This window comes from Balaenoptera musculus, chromosome 10 (assembly GCF_009873245.2).
Source record: "Balaenoptera musculus isolate JJ_BM4_2016_0621 chromosome 10, mBalMus1.pri.v3, whole genome shotgun sequence".
Classification (NCBI taxonomy): domain Eukaryota; kingdom Metazoa; phylum Chordata; class Mammalia; order Artiodactyla; family Balaenopteridae; genus Balaenoptera; species Balaenoptera musculus.
In genome coordinates, this window is record NC_045794.1 from 38,548,984 (window position 1) to 38,564,846 (window position 15,863).

Here is a 15,863-nt window from a genome sequence, read left to right on the forward strand (position 1 = left end):
GAGATCAGTTTCCAAAATGGCAGGCAGAGCTCATCAGCCAAATGGACTCCACTTCCCAGCAGCCTGGCAGTGAGTTCAGTCAATGAAAGGCCTGCTGGGAAACGTTTATTTGCCACTAAATCATCCAAGCATGCCACAATTACAAGAAAGGTACAGGTCGTTTTTTCCTTTCCATAATGAAATTTCCACAGCATCTCCCCAATCATGAGTATTACAAAAAAAAGTTAAAAAATCACATTTTACAGATCTTAGACTTGTCTTCAGCATTTAGCTCAAATCTCACCATCTTCAAAAACTAGTTCTCCTGCAAAATTCACCAGCTAAAAGTTCTATCCAAGCAGTGGGAAGACGGCCTTTGCTAGCCCATGGCAATTCTTTTCCCATTTTCCCTAGCCAGTTAGGGTTGAACAGCAGAGTGAGGCTTAGATTGCAGGGTTGGCGGGGGGAGGGACACAAGGGCTAATTTCCCCCAGTACAAGATGGCATCTGAAGCTTGATGGGAGAGCAGAGCTGGAGAGACTTGAGGGAAGGGTCCAGGCCCTGTATTCAGTCAGAGTCACTGCTGGAAGAGGAGGAGGAGGAGGAGGAGGAATGCTTGCCATGTCTGTGGTGTTTCTGCTTCTTTTTATGAGCTTTTTTCATTTTCTTTTGCATCTTCTTGTCAATCACCATTCCTGGTCCTACCATGCCAGGAGCCCATGGATTCACAGGACACATGCCAGGGGCAGGTGGTGGGTATGGAGGGGGATAGGGACCTGAGGGTTGGCATCCTGGATACCCTGGTTGTGGCACAGGATGACAGGGCCCACCGGGGGAAAGGCTGGATTCCCCTGGGGTGCTCCTGGGGGAGTGGGAAAGGGGCCTGGAGGAAAGGTAGGGGTGGCAGGTGGTGGATGGGCAGGATTGCAACCTCCAGGGCACCCAGCGTTAGGGGGGTGTGGATATGGCCCTGGCTGCCCGGCATTGGGATTCCACATGTTCAGGTATTTCTTCCAGCCTCTACACCACTGGCATCCCGTCACCTCTACAACACTGCTTGGGCGGACTCCTCCTTTCTGGGAAAAAATACTTTGATTAGGCCCCTTGCATAGAGACTGAAACCCATGAAGGATATGCCAAACTGCTGAGGAAGGGGCTTTTGTTAAGGGCAGAGTGAGGCATTAGGTTTAGGGCCAACAAAGGAGGTGCAGCCTCACTGCAGGCTGATGTGAGTGGACCTTCTCCCCCAGACTCCTGAAATGTTGGTTAAGTAAATGTTTAGTCAGTTACCCCTACTCCTCCCTAGCAGGCCAGAGAGAAGCAGCTTGCACTCCTGGCCTGGAAAAAAAAAGCACCAAATCATTCACCTGCCTTCACTGGCAACACAGGTCTCAGTCCATTCTTGATGTAAAGGACAGATTACAATACATATGCCATGTGGAGTTGTATTATTTTCTAAGTGCTGCAGATGTCCAGATAAGAGATTTTAATGTAATCAGGGAAGGCTTCAAGGAGGTGAGATTTGGGTGTGTGCGCGCTGTGTATTCGTGAAAGCAGTAAGAGTAAATTGGATGAGGGGTGCCCAGCAGGTTGAAGGCTCTGGGCTCCTTGTGTGCCTCTCCCCGACAACTTTCCTTTCCCAGCACTAAAGTTCTGTGAAGGATGGAAGGACAATCTCCGGAAGTCAAGCAGTTGATGGTTACTCCTCAGTTTAGAATGGAGAAAAGTCAGCAGCTATGATCTGTTCCATTAGGAAAGACTGACCTGGGCCTTAACTCTAAGATCAAGCCAGTGTTAACACTGGCCTTAAACTTGACTTTGAATCTCTACCTTGACCAATTTCTATTCCAAGCAGCATTATGGCCCTCAATAACATTTCAGAATCTGGTTCAACCACTCCCAAATGGAACTCTCCCCACCCTCTCCCTGACAGGCCAGAGAGGCAGCCTGCACTAACGTTTCCTCGAGGTTTATCTTGTAGCTAAAAGTCTCCTAGTTTCCCATTTCTCTCCCACAGGGGATGCATGCCTAAGTACTCTTCTCTTCTCTTTTTTTTTTTTTAATTTTTTACTTATTTATTTATGGCTGTGTTGGGTCTTCCTTTCTGTGCGAGGGCTTTCTCTAGTTGTGGCAAGCGGGGGCCACTCTTCATCGTGGTGCGCGGGCGCCTCACCATCGTGGCCTCTCCTGTTGTGGAGCACAGGCTCCAGACGCGCAGGCTCAGCAATTGTGGCTCACAGGCCCAGTTGCTCCGCAGCATGTGGGATCCTCCCAGACCAGGGCTCGAACCCGTGTCCCCTGCATTGGCAGGCAGACTCTCAACCACTGCGCCACCAGGGAAGCCCCTAAGTACTCTTCTCTCAGTGGTGACCAGCATAACCCCATTTACCCTTACGTTACATCACCCACCACCTCCAAAGCTGGGAATAGGAATTATGGGCTCTTAAAAGACAGATATTAGGATTCAACACAGGTGAAATAAGGCCTGGGCTATTAGGAAAGCTATTGAGTTGAGTCTTACTTGTCCCTTCCCAAATTTTAGGATGAATTTGAAGCTGTGGACAGATTGCTCCTGGGTAGGGAAATATGGCCACTTTGCCAGGAGCTCAGCATGTAGTCTGAGTCAACAACAGGGCCTGATAGCGTTACACGTCTTTTTCTGACTCTCTTGGGTATGTGAGCTCCCAGGATGAAAGCATCATATTCCACCCTACCCCAACCCCCCTGGCCCATCCAGGTGGAGCAAGGGAGAAGACAAAGGCCGAGTGTCAGTTGTCTCTCTTACTCTGGGTTAAGACATATCTGAGAGCTGGAGGGATGGCACAGGAGAAGGACCAGAAGCTGAAACGCTAAAAACATTGGGGCTCTGAAGTGAACCCTCCCTCCCTACCCACTAGAGCCTTTTATGGGCCACGCAGAACCAGGTGGCGATGGACAGACTCTGGAATATGGCTGCTGGCAGTGCTTTTCCAGGCAACCTGTTTCTATCCCAGAACACTAAAACTTTGGGGCTAATCTTGCTAGGGGCAGTGGGTAGAAGATGCTAGCACAATTACAAGGGCAAAATAAGAGAGAAGTTGATACCACAGAGAAATATGAAGAGTCAGTTTACACAGAGTCTCCAGGCCAGATGAGGGAAAAGCGCTCTTACATTCAAACCTAAACAGGGCTCCCGGGAGCAACGGTGGGTCCCAGGTGACAAATGCGATGGAACTAGCCTCTGTGCCTCGCACCATGTATCCTCAAATGGGCAGGAATGGTCTGATTTTCTCTGTACAGGGTCCAGGAGTGATTGTTGAGACTGTGGTTTCTGCTGAAGGCTCCATATCTGGCATCTAGAGCTTATCATCCATCAAGTGTTCCCTTTCTTTGGGGAGGCAGGTAATTATGAGCACTGGACACAGAGGCGAGGGGAAGATCGGAGAAAAGGAAAGCAACAGGCTTTAGTTTAAAGCAGGTTAAACAAGACATTGGTAACATGCCCTTGGCCATGGAATACAGGAACGTCGTATTTTTTCCCCCCTGTCATCAAGGTCCGCCCTTAAATGAAGAAGAAAGTTTCCAGATGCTAGTCCTGCTCTTCTTGGGCAGCTGTCTGGAAAGAATGGCCCCCACTATGTTAAGTCTACTTGGTTCCCACCCTGGACCACAACCTGTGTCTCAGCCTGGACCACTCATGCAGGGCATCTCAGGATCACTAACTTCACCTTGTACAAAACTACACTGGTCAGAAAGTGGGGCCAAATTCAGACAGGCTTAACAATTCCTTGTATATTTTTCAAAGTGCTTTTGTTGCATGTTTCATTTTCTGCTGTACATGGCAATAAATATTTGTTGCTTTGGTCTGTACAAAAAGTCTGTGAGGAAAGTAAGACAGATGTTATCTAAATGGACAAACAATAAATACAGAGAAGTATCTTGTTTTGAGTCCCCCAGACAACAGCAAGAGTGCCTGAAAAACTCAGGTCTTTTTGATTCATGGTCCAAAATCTATACCATATTGTCACCTTTCAAGTTGTCACTTAAATACATTAAGTACCAAGAATCAATGTTCAGGAGTCCCACAATGAGCCTGCATGCCATAGCTCTCTAAAAGAGAATGTGAAAGTCCCAAGAACTCATATATAGAAAGCTATTTATTTCCTATAGAAAACACCAAAAAAAACCAAAACAAAACAAAAAAAACAAATCAAAACAAAACAGGCAAGAAAGAAAGAAGAAAAAAAAAGAAAACAAACAAACAAAAGGTGGTCTTCCCCCCAAAGGCAGGCAGTATGAAAAAGGTAGGACATCTAGTTGCTGGAGTGGAAAACAGTAACATTCAGTTAACAATGGAATATTTAAAAAAAATAGTTTTCTTTTCAAATTGTAACCTGTGGTAACACATAGAAAAATGTACTAAACAAGCTTGATATAAAACAGAGTAAAATTTTCAAATAAGCCCAGGGAGAAAGCACAATGTTGGAAAGGATGAGGTACATGGGAAGAGAAGAAAAGATTTCATACAAAACTACCTATTACAATAGAGAAAAAAGTATAAAATGTTCCTATTTTGGAACTTAAGTACAAAATGACACTGGCATTGGATCGTTTCACTATCTAGCCTGAGGAGCGCTCAGAGGGTGGGGAGATGCCACAAAGAACAAAAGGAATAGCAGTTTTTCAATCTCAAGCTGATCAGTCCAAATTCCACCCGTTTTCCAGTTGAAAATCTCGCCTCCCTCTGTAACCTCTACCCCAAGCCAAAATTCAACCAGGAATCAAAATATTCTGTTAGGAAGTCCACAAACACCCTACACATAGGGGCTGGGATCTGTGCGTGCTGGAGCTAAATTTGGAAAATGGTAATAAACCTACAGGCTAAAATGGTGAACACATTCAGCCTTCAAAAAAAAAAAAAAACATATCCCTGTGAAATATATATATATATTAAATTCTCTGTGGTTAGAAACATATTTAAACTAGCTAGCCACAGACCAAACTAGACCTGCATTCATCCAATGCTGGAATTTTATGCTAAAGACTGAGGTCCTTCTTCTTGGTCAGAAGTAGGTAGCAGTAAAAGTGGTGCCTTGTCACTCCACTAAACCACTCCCTGGGTGGGTCTTCCCCATATCATGTGTTGTGAGCACATGCAAGCCTCTGCTTTTAAGGAAAGGACTGCCTGGGACTTTGGGGTCCATCCAGGGCTCACGTGTTGTGCCTCAGGAGAGGAAGATGCTACAGATGATAAAACAGCCTTGTACAGAAGCAGACGGATTTCACAAAGGGGCATATAAATAGGAAAAGTCCTGGAGGAGGGAATTATGCAGGTGCCCCAAAGTCCAGTTTACAGTCACTTTCCCAGTGACATATCTTGAAAATCCTGTGTGTATGTATGTGTGCGTGTATATGCTGGTGGTTTTCATCCCTACCTTTTTGCCCACGTCCTTTCCTACCTCTTAGTAAGGCCTAACAACAAGAGTTTACATGAAATCAAGAGTCTTTCCAAGCTTCTCTCAGGCCCCTAATTAGAGACTGAGTGAGGCTGGAGCCCTTTGAAAATAAGATGGCAGAACTGAAGAAGTGAAAAGCAGTCTCTCTCTTCAGCTTAGGGATGTCCCTCACCCCTTTCACAGCACCAAAGTTTCTTTGCAAAAATAGTATCTAAGATACAAAAGGAAAGGCAGATGTGCTTGTGAGTGCATCTCTCCAGGGCCTGGTCCAGGATCAAGGACTTTACAAGAACAGAGGGTTGGGAGCAGCTGTTTCCAAGGTCTCTGGCTGTAGACAACAAAGAGCTGGTCTCCCACAAGTCCACGTCTGCTAATTGAGACAGTCTTCACAAAAGCTTTCGGTGGAGGATTTCCCAGACCATCCGCTTCCGGAAGTAGGGCATGTGTTGCTGTAGGGACACAGAGACACCCTTATTTTCATTTCTTGTATGCAGACCTAACACTCCTTTCCGTCTTGAGGTTTTCAACTAAAATAATCTCAGCTGAATTTCTGATCTTTCAAATGGCTCATTCTTCATCACATGTGATTTTTTTTTCTTTCTATTGCTTTTTTCTATTACTATCTCTATTGCTATTTTCCATTGTTGTAACCTTAGAAGTTTTGTTGGGCATTGCCAGAAGTCCCTAGGGTACACCCAAATGTCTCCAAGAATTTTGAGAATGGTGTCTATCAAGTCCTCTATGTTAAACTTTTAAGAGGATATGAGATCCGACACTTGAAAATCAAAAACTCACTTTTTACGGGAGGAGTTATAGGAACTGCAAGAGTGAGCTCCACCCAAGGGCTATGGTGGAAAAATCTGGTAAAGCCATTGATTTAAACAGAAGTAAAGAGTTAAGTGGAGGACACAGAATAACCCCTAATCTCTAGTCTCAATCCACTTTGGTCTCCGAAGGACCACGTGGACAGAAATAAACAATCACAAACTATAAGAAGACTGACCAGCTGCCTCAAGTGAGGGGCAGGGGAAGAGGGCAGCATAACAAATTACACTAGATCAAGATGTGGCCTGTTCCAAAACTTAACTGCTATCCAAATAAAGGGAAACTATAGGAAACTTGCTCTGGTCCCAGTTCTCTGCTTCTTACAGGATTTGAGGTAGGTGGGAGAGATGGGCGGAGAAGAAGGCTCTGCCCATACATCACAATATGTGATATACGGTAACCCGGGATGTGGCCTATCACTACCCTTTTTCTTGTGACGCGGCACAGGCAGTAACCACCCGTGTTATGAGCCACAAGCTGAAGCAGAGCCCCCTAAGTGGAGCAAGTGGAGGGAAAAACATCTATCCGGCAGCCTGGAGACAGGGTGGTCATAGAGCTCCCTCCTGAAGGCTTGGCTCACCTGTGTGAAGTTGATTGGTCTGTCTTTGGTAATGCAGTCAGCATATTTGCAGGCAAACATGCCACAGTCGCTTCCATTCATCTGCTGTGGAATTTCCTGAAAGGCCAAAAACAATAAAAAAGTGACATCTTTCCAAGCTTCCTTCTTTCTTATTTGATTATAAATAAGAGCCAAAGGATATAAATTTTACAGGTTTCCCTGAATTTTGAAGAGATGACTCTGGTCCCCGACTCAGAACAACAGAGGCTCAGAGAAAAAAATTCAGCATCTCAGTCCAGCCTGTGTATTTATTAATCACACAGGAGACTATCTTAGATTTCCATGACACCCAAGGGTGTAAAAGCTGGCCCCTCCCACAAGGGCCAAACAATCTGCAAACATTTCCCACAGATGAAAGTTTAGCAAAATAGCTGGGCATTTATAAAACCTAGTTCTTCATAAGAAACACATTACTAGTTTCCCACAGATAGCTTACTCTGTCTTCCCCAAGGAACCAAACGACCAAGCTGAGGTGAGGCTAGACACTAACACAGAAGGTCTCTGGGGACCAAGCAGTAAAATCCTTTTCTTTCCAATACCCTAGGTCTCAGGATTTCCATCTCATCAAGAAGAAATGTACCTGGCTTTTCTTGCTGAAGAGTTGCCAGCCATTGGTGTCAAACTCTTTCCTTTTCTTGTCAATGCTTTCTTGCTTCAGGTATTGCCTAAAGGTATTGGGAGAGAATGAGATGAGCTTGGGGAGCAGTGATGACAGCTGCCACTGCAAGAACGGGGCTGACAATCCTTAGGAAGAGTTTTCTTCTGCGCGTCTAAGGAAAACAGTATATACTACTGGGCAGGGAATCTTTGGACTGCTAAGCTTCCTTTGGAGGTCCCACAATTCAGGCCTTCCCTGTCAACCCAAGAGAAGCATGACATCTGCCTTTGATACCCAGGCTCCTTCTACCTACTGTCCGTCCTGAGGAACAAGTTTTGGTTCTTTTCCTTGGTTTATATGGTCCTACAGAACTCAATCTAATGGAAGAAAAATGTTTCTCCAGCAATACTGAGGTATTTATTTATTTACAGTCTTGATTCTCCTGTGTGAAAATTCAATCCAAATCAACAATTTGTTGAGTGCATACCTCATATACAGCACTCTTCTTAAGTGCGAACTGCTCACGATTCTGGAACCCAGCCCCCTCCTGGCTGCCAAAATGGTACAGTGAGAAATAGACATTTTGGAAAGAGAAACACATGGGATATAAAGAGATTTGCATTCTGGTTCCCAGTTGAGCCACTAACTAGCAGGACCTGAGCAAATCTAAGTCACCTCTGTGGGTCTTGGTTTCTTCATCTGAAAAATTAGGAGGTTGGAGTAGATGATTTCTAAGTAGTTTCTATATCTATATGTATATATCCACTCTGTATTTAGAGCACTGGGACAGTAATTATCCCCATTAGGGTGTATTTTTGGTATTATATTATTATTAAACTTTACTTATTTAGATGGAAAATATCCATTCTTACTCAAGATAAAGATTTCCTTTATTAATCACTACATTGAAGGGATCAGAGAACTGAGTTCAATAGCTGGAAAAACATAACATATACCCAACATCAAACTCTTTGTCCTCAACTCCCTACTTACAAGAGGATCCTGCAGGCTTCATTGTTTATCCCACCCATGGAGTCGTAATAGGTAATATTCTTCTTTCTAAAGTCTACAACCTGGGAATTAAAAAAAAAAAAAAAATCTGTGTTTATGAAGTGAAGAAAACTGGTTTCTCAGCTTTTCCCTTCCCTGGAATTTGGAACCTTCTGCCAGATTTCCTATGATATCATGACAAGTTTGATGGATGCTTAGCATTATACCATGCTTAATCTGCAGAGGAGAGAAGAACAGGGGGGTTATTTACTCAGAACTACGATGGGGGCTGATTGACTGGTGGCTCCAGTAATTGCCCTGAAACCTTTTTCTAGTACTCAGGTTCTCCATCTGCACTGTGGGTTACAGTGAAGACACAACATGCTCTTCAGAGAACGTAAGTTGAGTGAGATAATTTCCATACATTTTCTGAAAGATGGTAAAAGAGTCTAGTTTTTGTTTCTTTACTTGGAGAATTTCCTTTTGGCTTATGCTTTTCAAATGTAATTCAAAACAGACTGTGAAATACTTTTTATACTTTTATTAATATATTAAGCTCATGTATCCATGTTCTCAGAATCATAAAAAATACTGAATTACCAAGTATGCAAGACAAGTCATGATTAGGCAGAAAATAACAGTCATAGAATCTGAGTTGGCAGCATCACTGAGAAGTCACTTTTACTCCCCATGCCTTGCCTTTAGCCTGCTTTGACTTATAACTCCCTTTTTAAATATTTCCAGAAAAGGAAAACTCCATAGCTTTCTTCAAAGTCTAAGTATCTCCCACTCTTGACAGGGAGTTCACTGATCTATCCAATTTTTAGACAACTAAATGCTACTTTTTCTCTCAGTCATCTAGTGAAAATGTAGAATATTCACCACTCTCTGTGTATTCTATAATTACATAGATTTCTTTTAAATTTTATCAGTAATAAAAGAGGCACTCACAGCAAGACACCAGTGCACTCCCAGGTGAATGGGCACCAAAAGAATGTCAACAGAAAAGACATCTACTTTCTTTGTCCAACGTTTCACTGCTTGATAACCAGCCGTTTTTAACTTAGTGAAAAAAAAGGTATTAAATGCATGCACACTTGGCAATCCCTTCTCTTTACTTCGCTCCATCAGCATATTCATGTAGAAATTGATGATCTGTGGGAAGAAAGTATATGTATTAAAATAGATACTCCAGCCTTTCAAAATAGTTGTGTTGTAAGAAGGAAACACAGTTGCGATATTGCACAGCATAGGTTAGTTTCCTAATCAATTCAATTATGACTTCAACACCCAACAGCCTCATGTCCCTATATCAAATTTTGACTAGAAGGGAGGGAGGTGTTGAGGTGGTTATAAACAGTGAAAACAGAAAAAGCTGATGTGTGTGTGTGTGTATACACACACACACACACACACACACACACACACACACATATGTGTATATATATGGTTCCAGATACATATGGGAAGATGTTGGCCGGACTTGTAGAAGACTGAAGATTAGGTTAAAAAAACTGGAAAATGAGGAGGAAGGGGTGGTACAAGGTGAGACTCAGAGAAAAGGAAAGGAAGGAGTACAAGCAGTTTAATGAGGTACACACTAGCAGTTCCTTTAATCTATCGGGACTGTGCAAGTAATTTAAATAAATCCTGAGCTCAGAGTCTAGTGTTAACAAAGGTAAGATCAGTAGTTCAATCCTTCTATGTAGGTCTCCTGATTCTGCACAAAGATAGAAAATTCTGCTCCATGACTAAGGATTGCATTTTCAGCCTAACAAGCCACCTAGCAGAAGCAAACTGTTTTGGTCTCAAGTAGAACTGAGCGACAGAATAAACCATCAACTATATTGGAAAAACATCTCTAAACTGGTAGTAGCTCAGCAATGTCACCATTATAGAGGCAGACATGGATATGGTATAACCTACATTACATGAGACCTGAAAGTAAAATGACAAACATGAAGAGTAAAGTTCTCCCCCAGAATCTATATGGTTAGCTGCCTCATTTTTGTTGATTCCATTTATGCCTTCAATATCAAGTACAAGTGAAAGAAATTAAAATGCTTGATACAGGAGATATGTTAATGAAACAATGTGTTCTCTAACAATGACTATGTCATCCATGGTTCCTTTAAGTCCAGGACTCCTTGGTACCAAAGCTTGAAAGTTACTGTGCCGGAAGTTACTGCATACTTATTTTATGTGGCCAGCTGAGGTCAGGCCAGTGTCTGTCAACTGCAAGGAATGAATGGGCTAACTGATCCAAAGCTTGGAAATATGACTAAGAAAACAGGCACATTTTTCAGAATGCTTTTTGGGGAATGGGAAAACACCCCCGTCCTTTGACAAATATTTACACACTAGAATGCCAGAGCAGTGAGCCCAATAGTAGGCAACTACATACTGGGGAGGCAGCAGGGAACGCTGCCAGGAACACACCGGAGCATGGTCTAGACCAGAGAAAGGGCCTATAGATGAGGATGCCTAAGCAGTTGCAGGGAAACCACATTCACCATGAAGCAGAGCTCTGAGGGTGGTGGGAGGGAGAGCTAGGACTGAAGAAAGACACTGTTTTTCCTGCATCTCTGAAGACGGAACAACAGGCCCAGAGGACTCAGGTTGTGGTTGATTCTCTGTTGAGTGATGCCCAATAGGTAACTGGAGCTCAGTTATTTAAAATAATGATAATGAATTAAGACACAATTAGGATCACAGATTTCTCCAATCCAGGTTTTTAATCTAACCCTGCCCCCGAAGATAATGGTGCTAAAGGATGCTTCTCCACTTGTGAAGGCAGCCAGGAATGCAGGAGGATCTTGCTCAGCAAGCACAGATTTCACAGCTATAATCTACATCCTCTAGTGAGAGAAAATCAGCAGGAAGGGACTGATTCCTCTGGCATTCTATCCCACAGTATTAGCCATGCTATGAGGCTAACTAAACCCTTCAATCCAGGGGGTGAAGTGAACAGGCAGACAACCTGTCAGTCACTGTAAGCCAAACCTTCCATGGGGGCAGACAAGTTATATATTACAACAGGCAACAAGGACTTAGGATGGAAGTGGAAGAAATTAGAGAGAGATAAGGATAGCCAAGCACATGAAAGCCACAGAGATATATCTCCCCCAGGTGCCCATCAGAGGGGTATACCACCTTTGGTATAGTTACCCTGAAGTGAAAAGGATGACATTATGAGTGTCATGCTACACATGACTATCCTATTTTTCAGGAGGAAAGAGTGCCAGAAACCAATTAAGTTTAGCTGGACCTCCATAGACTGAGTTGTTTGGCTTCTTATTTCATTTTGTTATTTTGAGAGAGTGGACCTATAAAGCTAAAGACCAAGCCAGCTGAACAGGAACAGAGACCTAGTGATCAGGACACCACACTAAGAATCCCTCTTCCACTGCTTCAGTTCTGCCTCCAACCAAGGTTTCTCCACTGAGAGGGAAATGGCTTCCTCCAAAGCCAGCTCATTAATTAGCTCTACGGAGTGGTCTGGGTTCTTTTTCATTTCTCCTGTATCTCAGTAGGAGGGAGTTTAGTGGCTTCAATGTTCCCTCCCATTAACTGAGGACATGTAATCTGACATCTGAGGCAGAATTTAGATCTGAGTTTCTCTCCTCAGTTTTTCAGCTCTTACTCTATCCAAATGAGGAAAATTGCCGTAGTTCAGCCAAGACACAATCATACCAAAAAAACAAGCTAGGAGTTAGGAGAACAAAAAGAATCCTACACGTCATCTCACAGAGGGCTGAAGATAAAGGAAAAAGAAATGAGAGAAGGGATCACAGTGCTTAAGATGAAAGAGGAGCAATGATGGTCAGAGCACTTGCTTGTATTTTGTGAAGACAAGGTTCCCTCCCCTTCCATAGTGAGAGCCTTTCTGCACACAGGACTCTCTTAGCTTCAGAAGATCTTCAATTCCCTTTGGAATAGGGGGCTAAGAGTAATAAGTCAGCCCGGTGCCTACTGTTTGTCTTGCACTTGTCACTCTTTTGGGGGCCCACACTTGCCTCTGCTTGCTGCAGCTCCTGGTGCCTAAACAGCTGCCCTTCCTGCTGCCTTTGCAGCTTTGGCCATGAGTGCCTACTTGTCTATGCAGTCCTGTCTGGGGGTGGAATGGTTGTTTATAGTGTCTTATTCCTTTGTGATTTTATTTGAAGAGTTGCCAGGTTGAAGCTGAAAAAAGCTTCTCTTTAAAAGAAAAGCCTACCATGTTTTCAAACTAAGGACTCAATCCTTTTCCTGTATGTTACCACAATGACATAAATGACTGCTATTTGTATCCTCCTTCTCACGCAGTAAACCAGCCAAACTATTGTTTTCTCATGCATTTAGAAGTAAAACATTTCACAATACAATCCTGACTTTAACCCTTTCCAGTTTCACACTCTGAACCCTTATAATTGACTTAGGAAATAAATGTTCTAAAAGTCCTGAGCATGACAGTGTTCCTGAGCAGAGACCACGATAACTTTCAGGGGGAAAAAAAGCTGTTTTCCTATTTTACCCCTCCAGATTTTCCCCTCTACATACTCATTCTGAATTTTCTTTTTTTTTAAAGATTTAATTGTATTTATTTTTGGCTGTGTTGGGTTTTCGTTGCTGTGCACAGGCTTTCTCTAGTTGTGGTGAGTGGGGGCTACTCTCCCTTGTGGTGTGTGGGCTACTTGCGGTGGCTTCTCTTGTTGTGGAGCACAGGCTCTAGGCGCGCGGGCTTCAGTAGTTGTGGCACACGGGCTCAGTAGTTGTGGCATGCGGGCCCTAGAGCGCAGGCTCAGTAGTTGTGGCACACGGGCTTAGTTGCTCCGTGGCATGTGGGATCTTCCTGGACCAGGGCTCGAACCCGTGTCCCCTGCATTGGCAGGCGGATTCTTAGCCACTGTGCCACTGGGGAAGTCTTCCTCATTCTGATTTTTAAATTAGACTTATCCTTGTCAACCACAAAACCCAAAAGACTGACCAAGCAACAACCCCTGAATATTATGTGTCAGAAGGTCACTCACTCCTAAAAGATCTAATCTAATAATACTATGGAAACCAAGAAGGCAGACTTCAGGTAAGCTCTATGTTACTGCATCCCTCACTGTGTCCAGGATTTTTCTCACATGCGAATTCAAGTAACAAATTATTAGAATTACTGCCAAGGTTTTAGAGAAAGAGAGGCAGGCAACATCTATTTTTATGCAGTCATGACAACTGTAATTATTCTCCCTGTGACCTCACATAAATCCCTGGTTTATCAATAGGACTAGTTCTATTAAGAAACACTTTAAAGAGGTAAACTATAATGACGTGGAATCTTCCCACGAGTCATGTTAGAAACACTATAACTTCCATTCTAGTCATTTTATTCCACATGTTAGAGTGCATAGCATATCGTAGACCCCATCATATTCACTTAATTTATCTCATTTTGTCTGATTTTTTTCCCTTCTTACGCAGTTTTTATTTCCTAAGGAAAACCTACTCCCTGTGCTAGGTTTGTCTAGTTGGGCTTAATGTTTGGCAGGATGTTTCCTCTCTTACCAAGCATCACTTAGATTTAACTTCTCCTCGGAAACCGTTAATTATTGAGAAAGAGGTGTTGAAATCTTCAACAGTAATTATAAATTTGTCTATTTCCCCTTCCAATTTTCTCAGTTTTTACTTCATCTATTTTGAAGTTCTGTTAGGTGTGTACATATCTAGGTTGTTAATCCTCTTGAACTTACCCCTTTACCATTATGAAAAGTCTATCACTGGTAATATGACTTGCTCTGAAATCTACTTGGTGTGATATTAATACAGTTACTTCATCTTTCCTTTGTTTAGTGTTGGCACGGTATATTTTTTCCATCCTTTTACTTTTAACCTATATGTGTCTTCATATTTAAAATAGGTTTCCTGTAGACATATTTTTTAACCTAATCTGACAATCTCTGCCTTTTAACAGGATATTTATACTGTCCAATATGGTAGCTACTAGCCAAATGTGACTCTTGAGCACTTGAAATATGACTAATGCAAATTGTGTTGTAAGTGTAAATGTGCTGTAAGTGTAAAATACATACATTTTAAAGAGAAGGTAAAATATCTCATTAACAATATTTTCAGATTTATTACATGCCAAAATAACATATTTTGGATATATTGGGTTAAATAAAATATATTATAAAATTAGTTTTACCTGTTTCTTTTCACTTTTTTTTAATGTGACTACTAGAAAACTTAAAATTACATACATGGCTCACATTATATTTCTATTGGGTGTGCCGGGTTAGGTCATTTACATTTAATGTGATTACTGAGATGGTTGGTTTTAAATCTACCATCATGTTCTTTTTTTACTATTAGTCCCATCTGTTCTTTGTATCCTTCCTCTTTTCCTGCCTTCCTTTGGATTGGGTATCTTTTAATTCCATTTTACCTCCATTACTGGCTTATAACGATACCTCTCTGGTTTTTGTTTTTGTTTTTTAACTGGTCGCTCTAGGATTTATATGTCTTTAACTTATTGTAGTCTACCTTCATATAACATTATACCACTTCATGTATTGTATAGGAACCTTAGACAAGTATGTACTTCCATTTTCCCCCTCCTTTATGTTATGATTGTCATATACTTCACTTCAACATGTTATAAACCCCACAGTATGTTGTTTTATTTTTGACTTGACTAGTCAATTGTCTTTCAGAGATATTAAAAACTGAGAGCATTTCCACTGCTCTTCACTCCTCGTGTAGATTGAAACTTTTACCTCATATTTGTCTTCTGCCTGACAAATATCTTTTAATATTTCTTACGGTAGAAGTCTGCTGGTGATGAATTCTTTCAGCATTTGTTTGCCTAAAAAAGTATAGCCTTATTTTTTGAAAGATTTATTTGCTGGTATAGAATTTAGGTTGACAAGCTTTTTTTTTCCTCCTTCAGTACTTTAAAGATGTAGCTATATTGTCCTCTGGCCTACATGGTTTCTGACAGATCTTTGTTCCTCTGTACATAATATGCCTCTTTTCCTCTGGTTGCTTTCATTAGTTTTCTCTTTATCAGTGGTCTTTAGCAATTTGATTATTATACATTTCACTATGGTGTTTCTTCTATTTGAGGTATGCTGAATTTCTGGGATCTGTCAGTATATTTCCAAATTTGGAAAATCTTCCACCGTTATTTCTTTAAACATTTTTTCTGATACCACTTACACCCAACTTTCCCTTCTGGGACTTCAATTACATGCTTAGGCTTGACACTGCCCCAGAGCTCGCTAAGCTCTAGTCATCTTTTTTCAGCCTTTTTTCTACTCCATTTGAATGGTTCCTATTGCTCTATTTTCAAGTTCGCTAACTGTTCCTTCCACAGTGTCTAATATGTTAATCTCATCTCATGTATTTTTCATTTCAGATACTGTATTTTTCATCTCTAGAAGTTCAATTT

General features: G+C 42.1%; 1 protein-coding gene across 3 annotated transcripts in view; it reads right to left on the reverse strand.

Annotated features, from left to right (window-relative positions):
* Nucleotides 1-3,186: 3,186 nt before the first annotated feature.
* The window catches only part of SENP1 (SUMO specific peptidase 1), a 58,393-nt gene continuing 45,716 nt past the window's right edge, over nt 3,187-15,863 (reverse strand). For all 3 annotated transcript variants that reach the window (XM_036866864.1, XM_036866863.1, XM_036866862.1), the window contains 5 exons: nt 9,398-9,601; nt 8,450-8,529; nt 7,439-7,523; nt 6,820-6,915; nt 3,187-5,863 (listed from right to left, as the gene is read on the reverse strand). In XM_036866864.1, the coding sequence (XP_036722759.1) occupies nt 5,801-5,863; nt 6,820-6,915; nt 7,439-7,523; nt 8,450-8,529; nt 9,398-9,601 (528 nt within the window). In that variant the 3' untranslated portion in view covers nt 3,187-5,800. The remainder of the gene's footprint in view (nt 5,864-6,819; nt 6,916-7,438; nt 7,524-8,449; nt 8,530-9,397; nt 9,602-15,863) is intronic.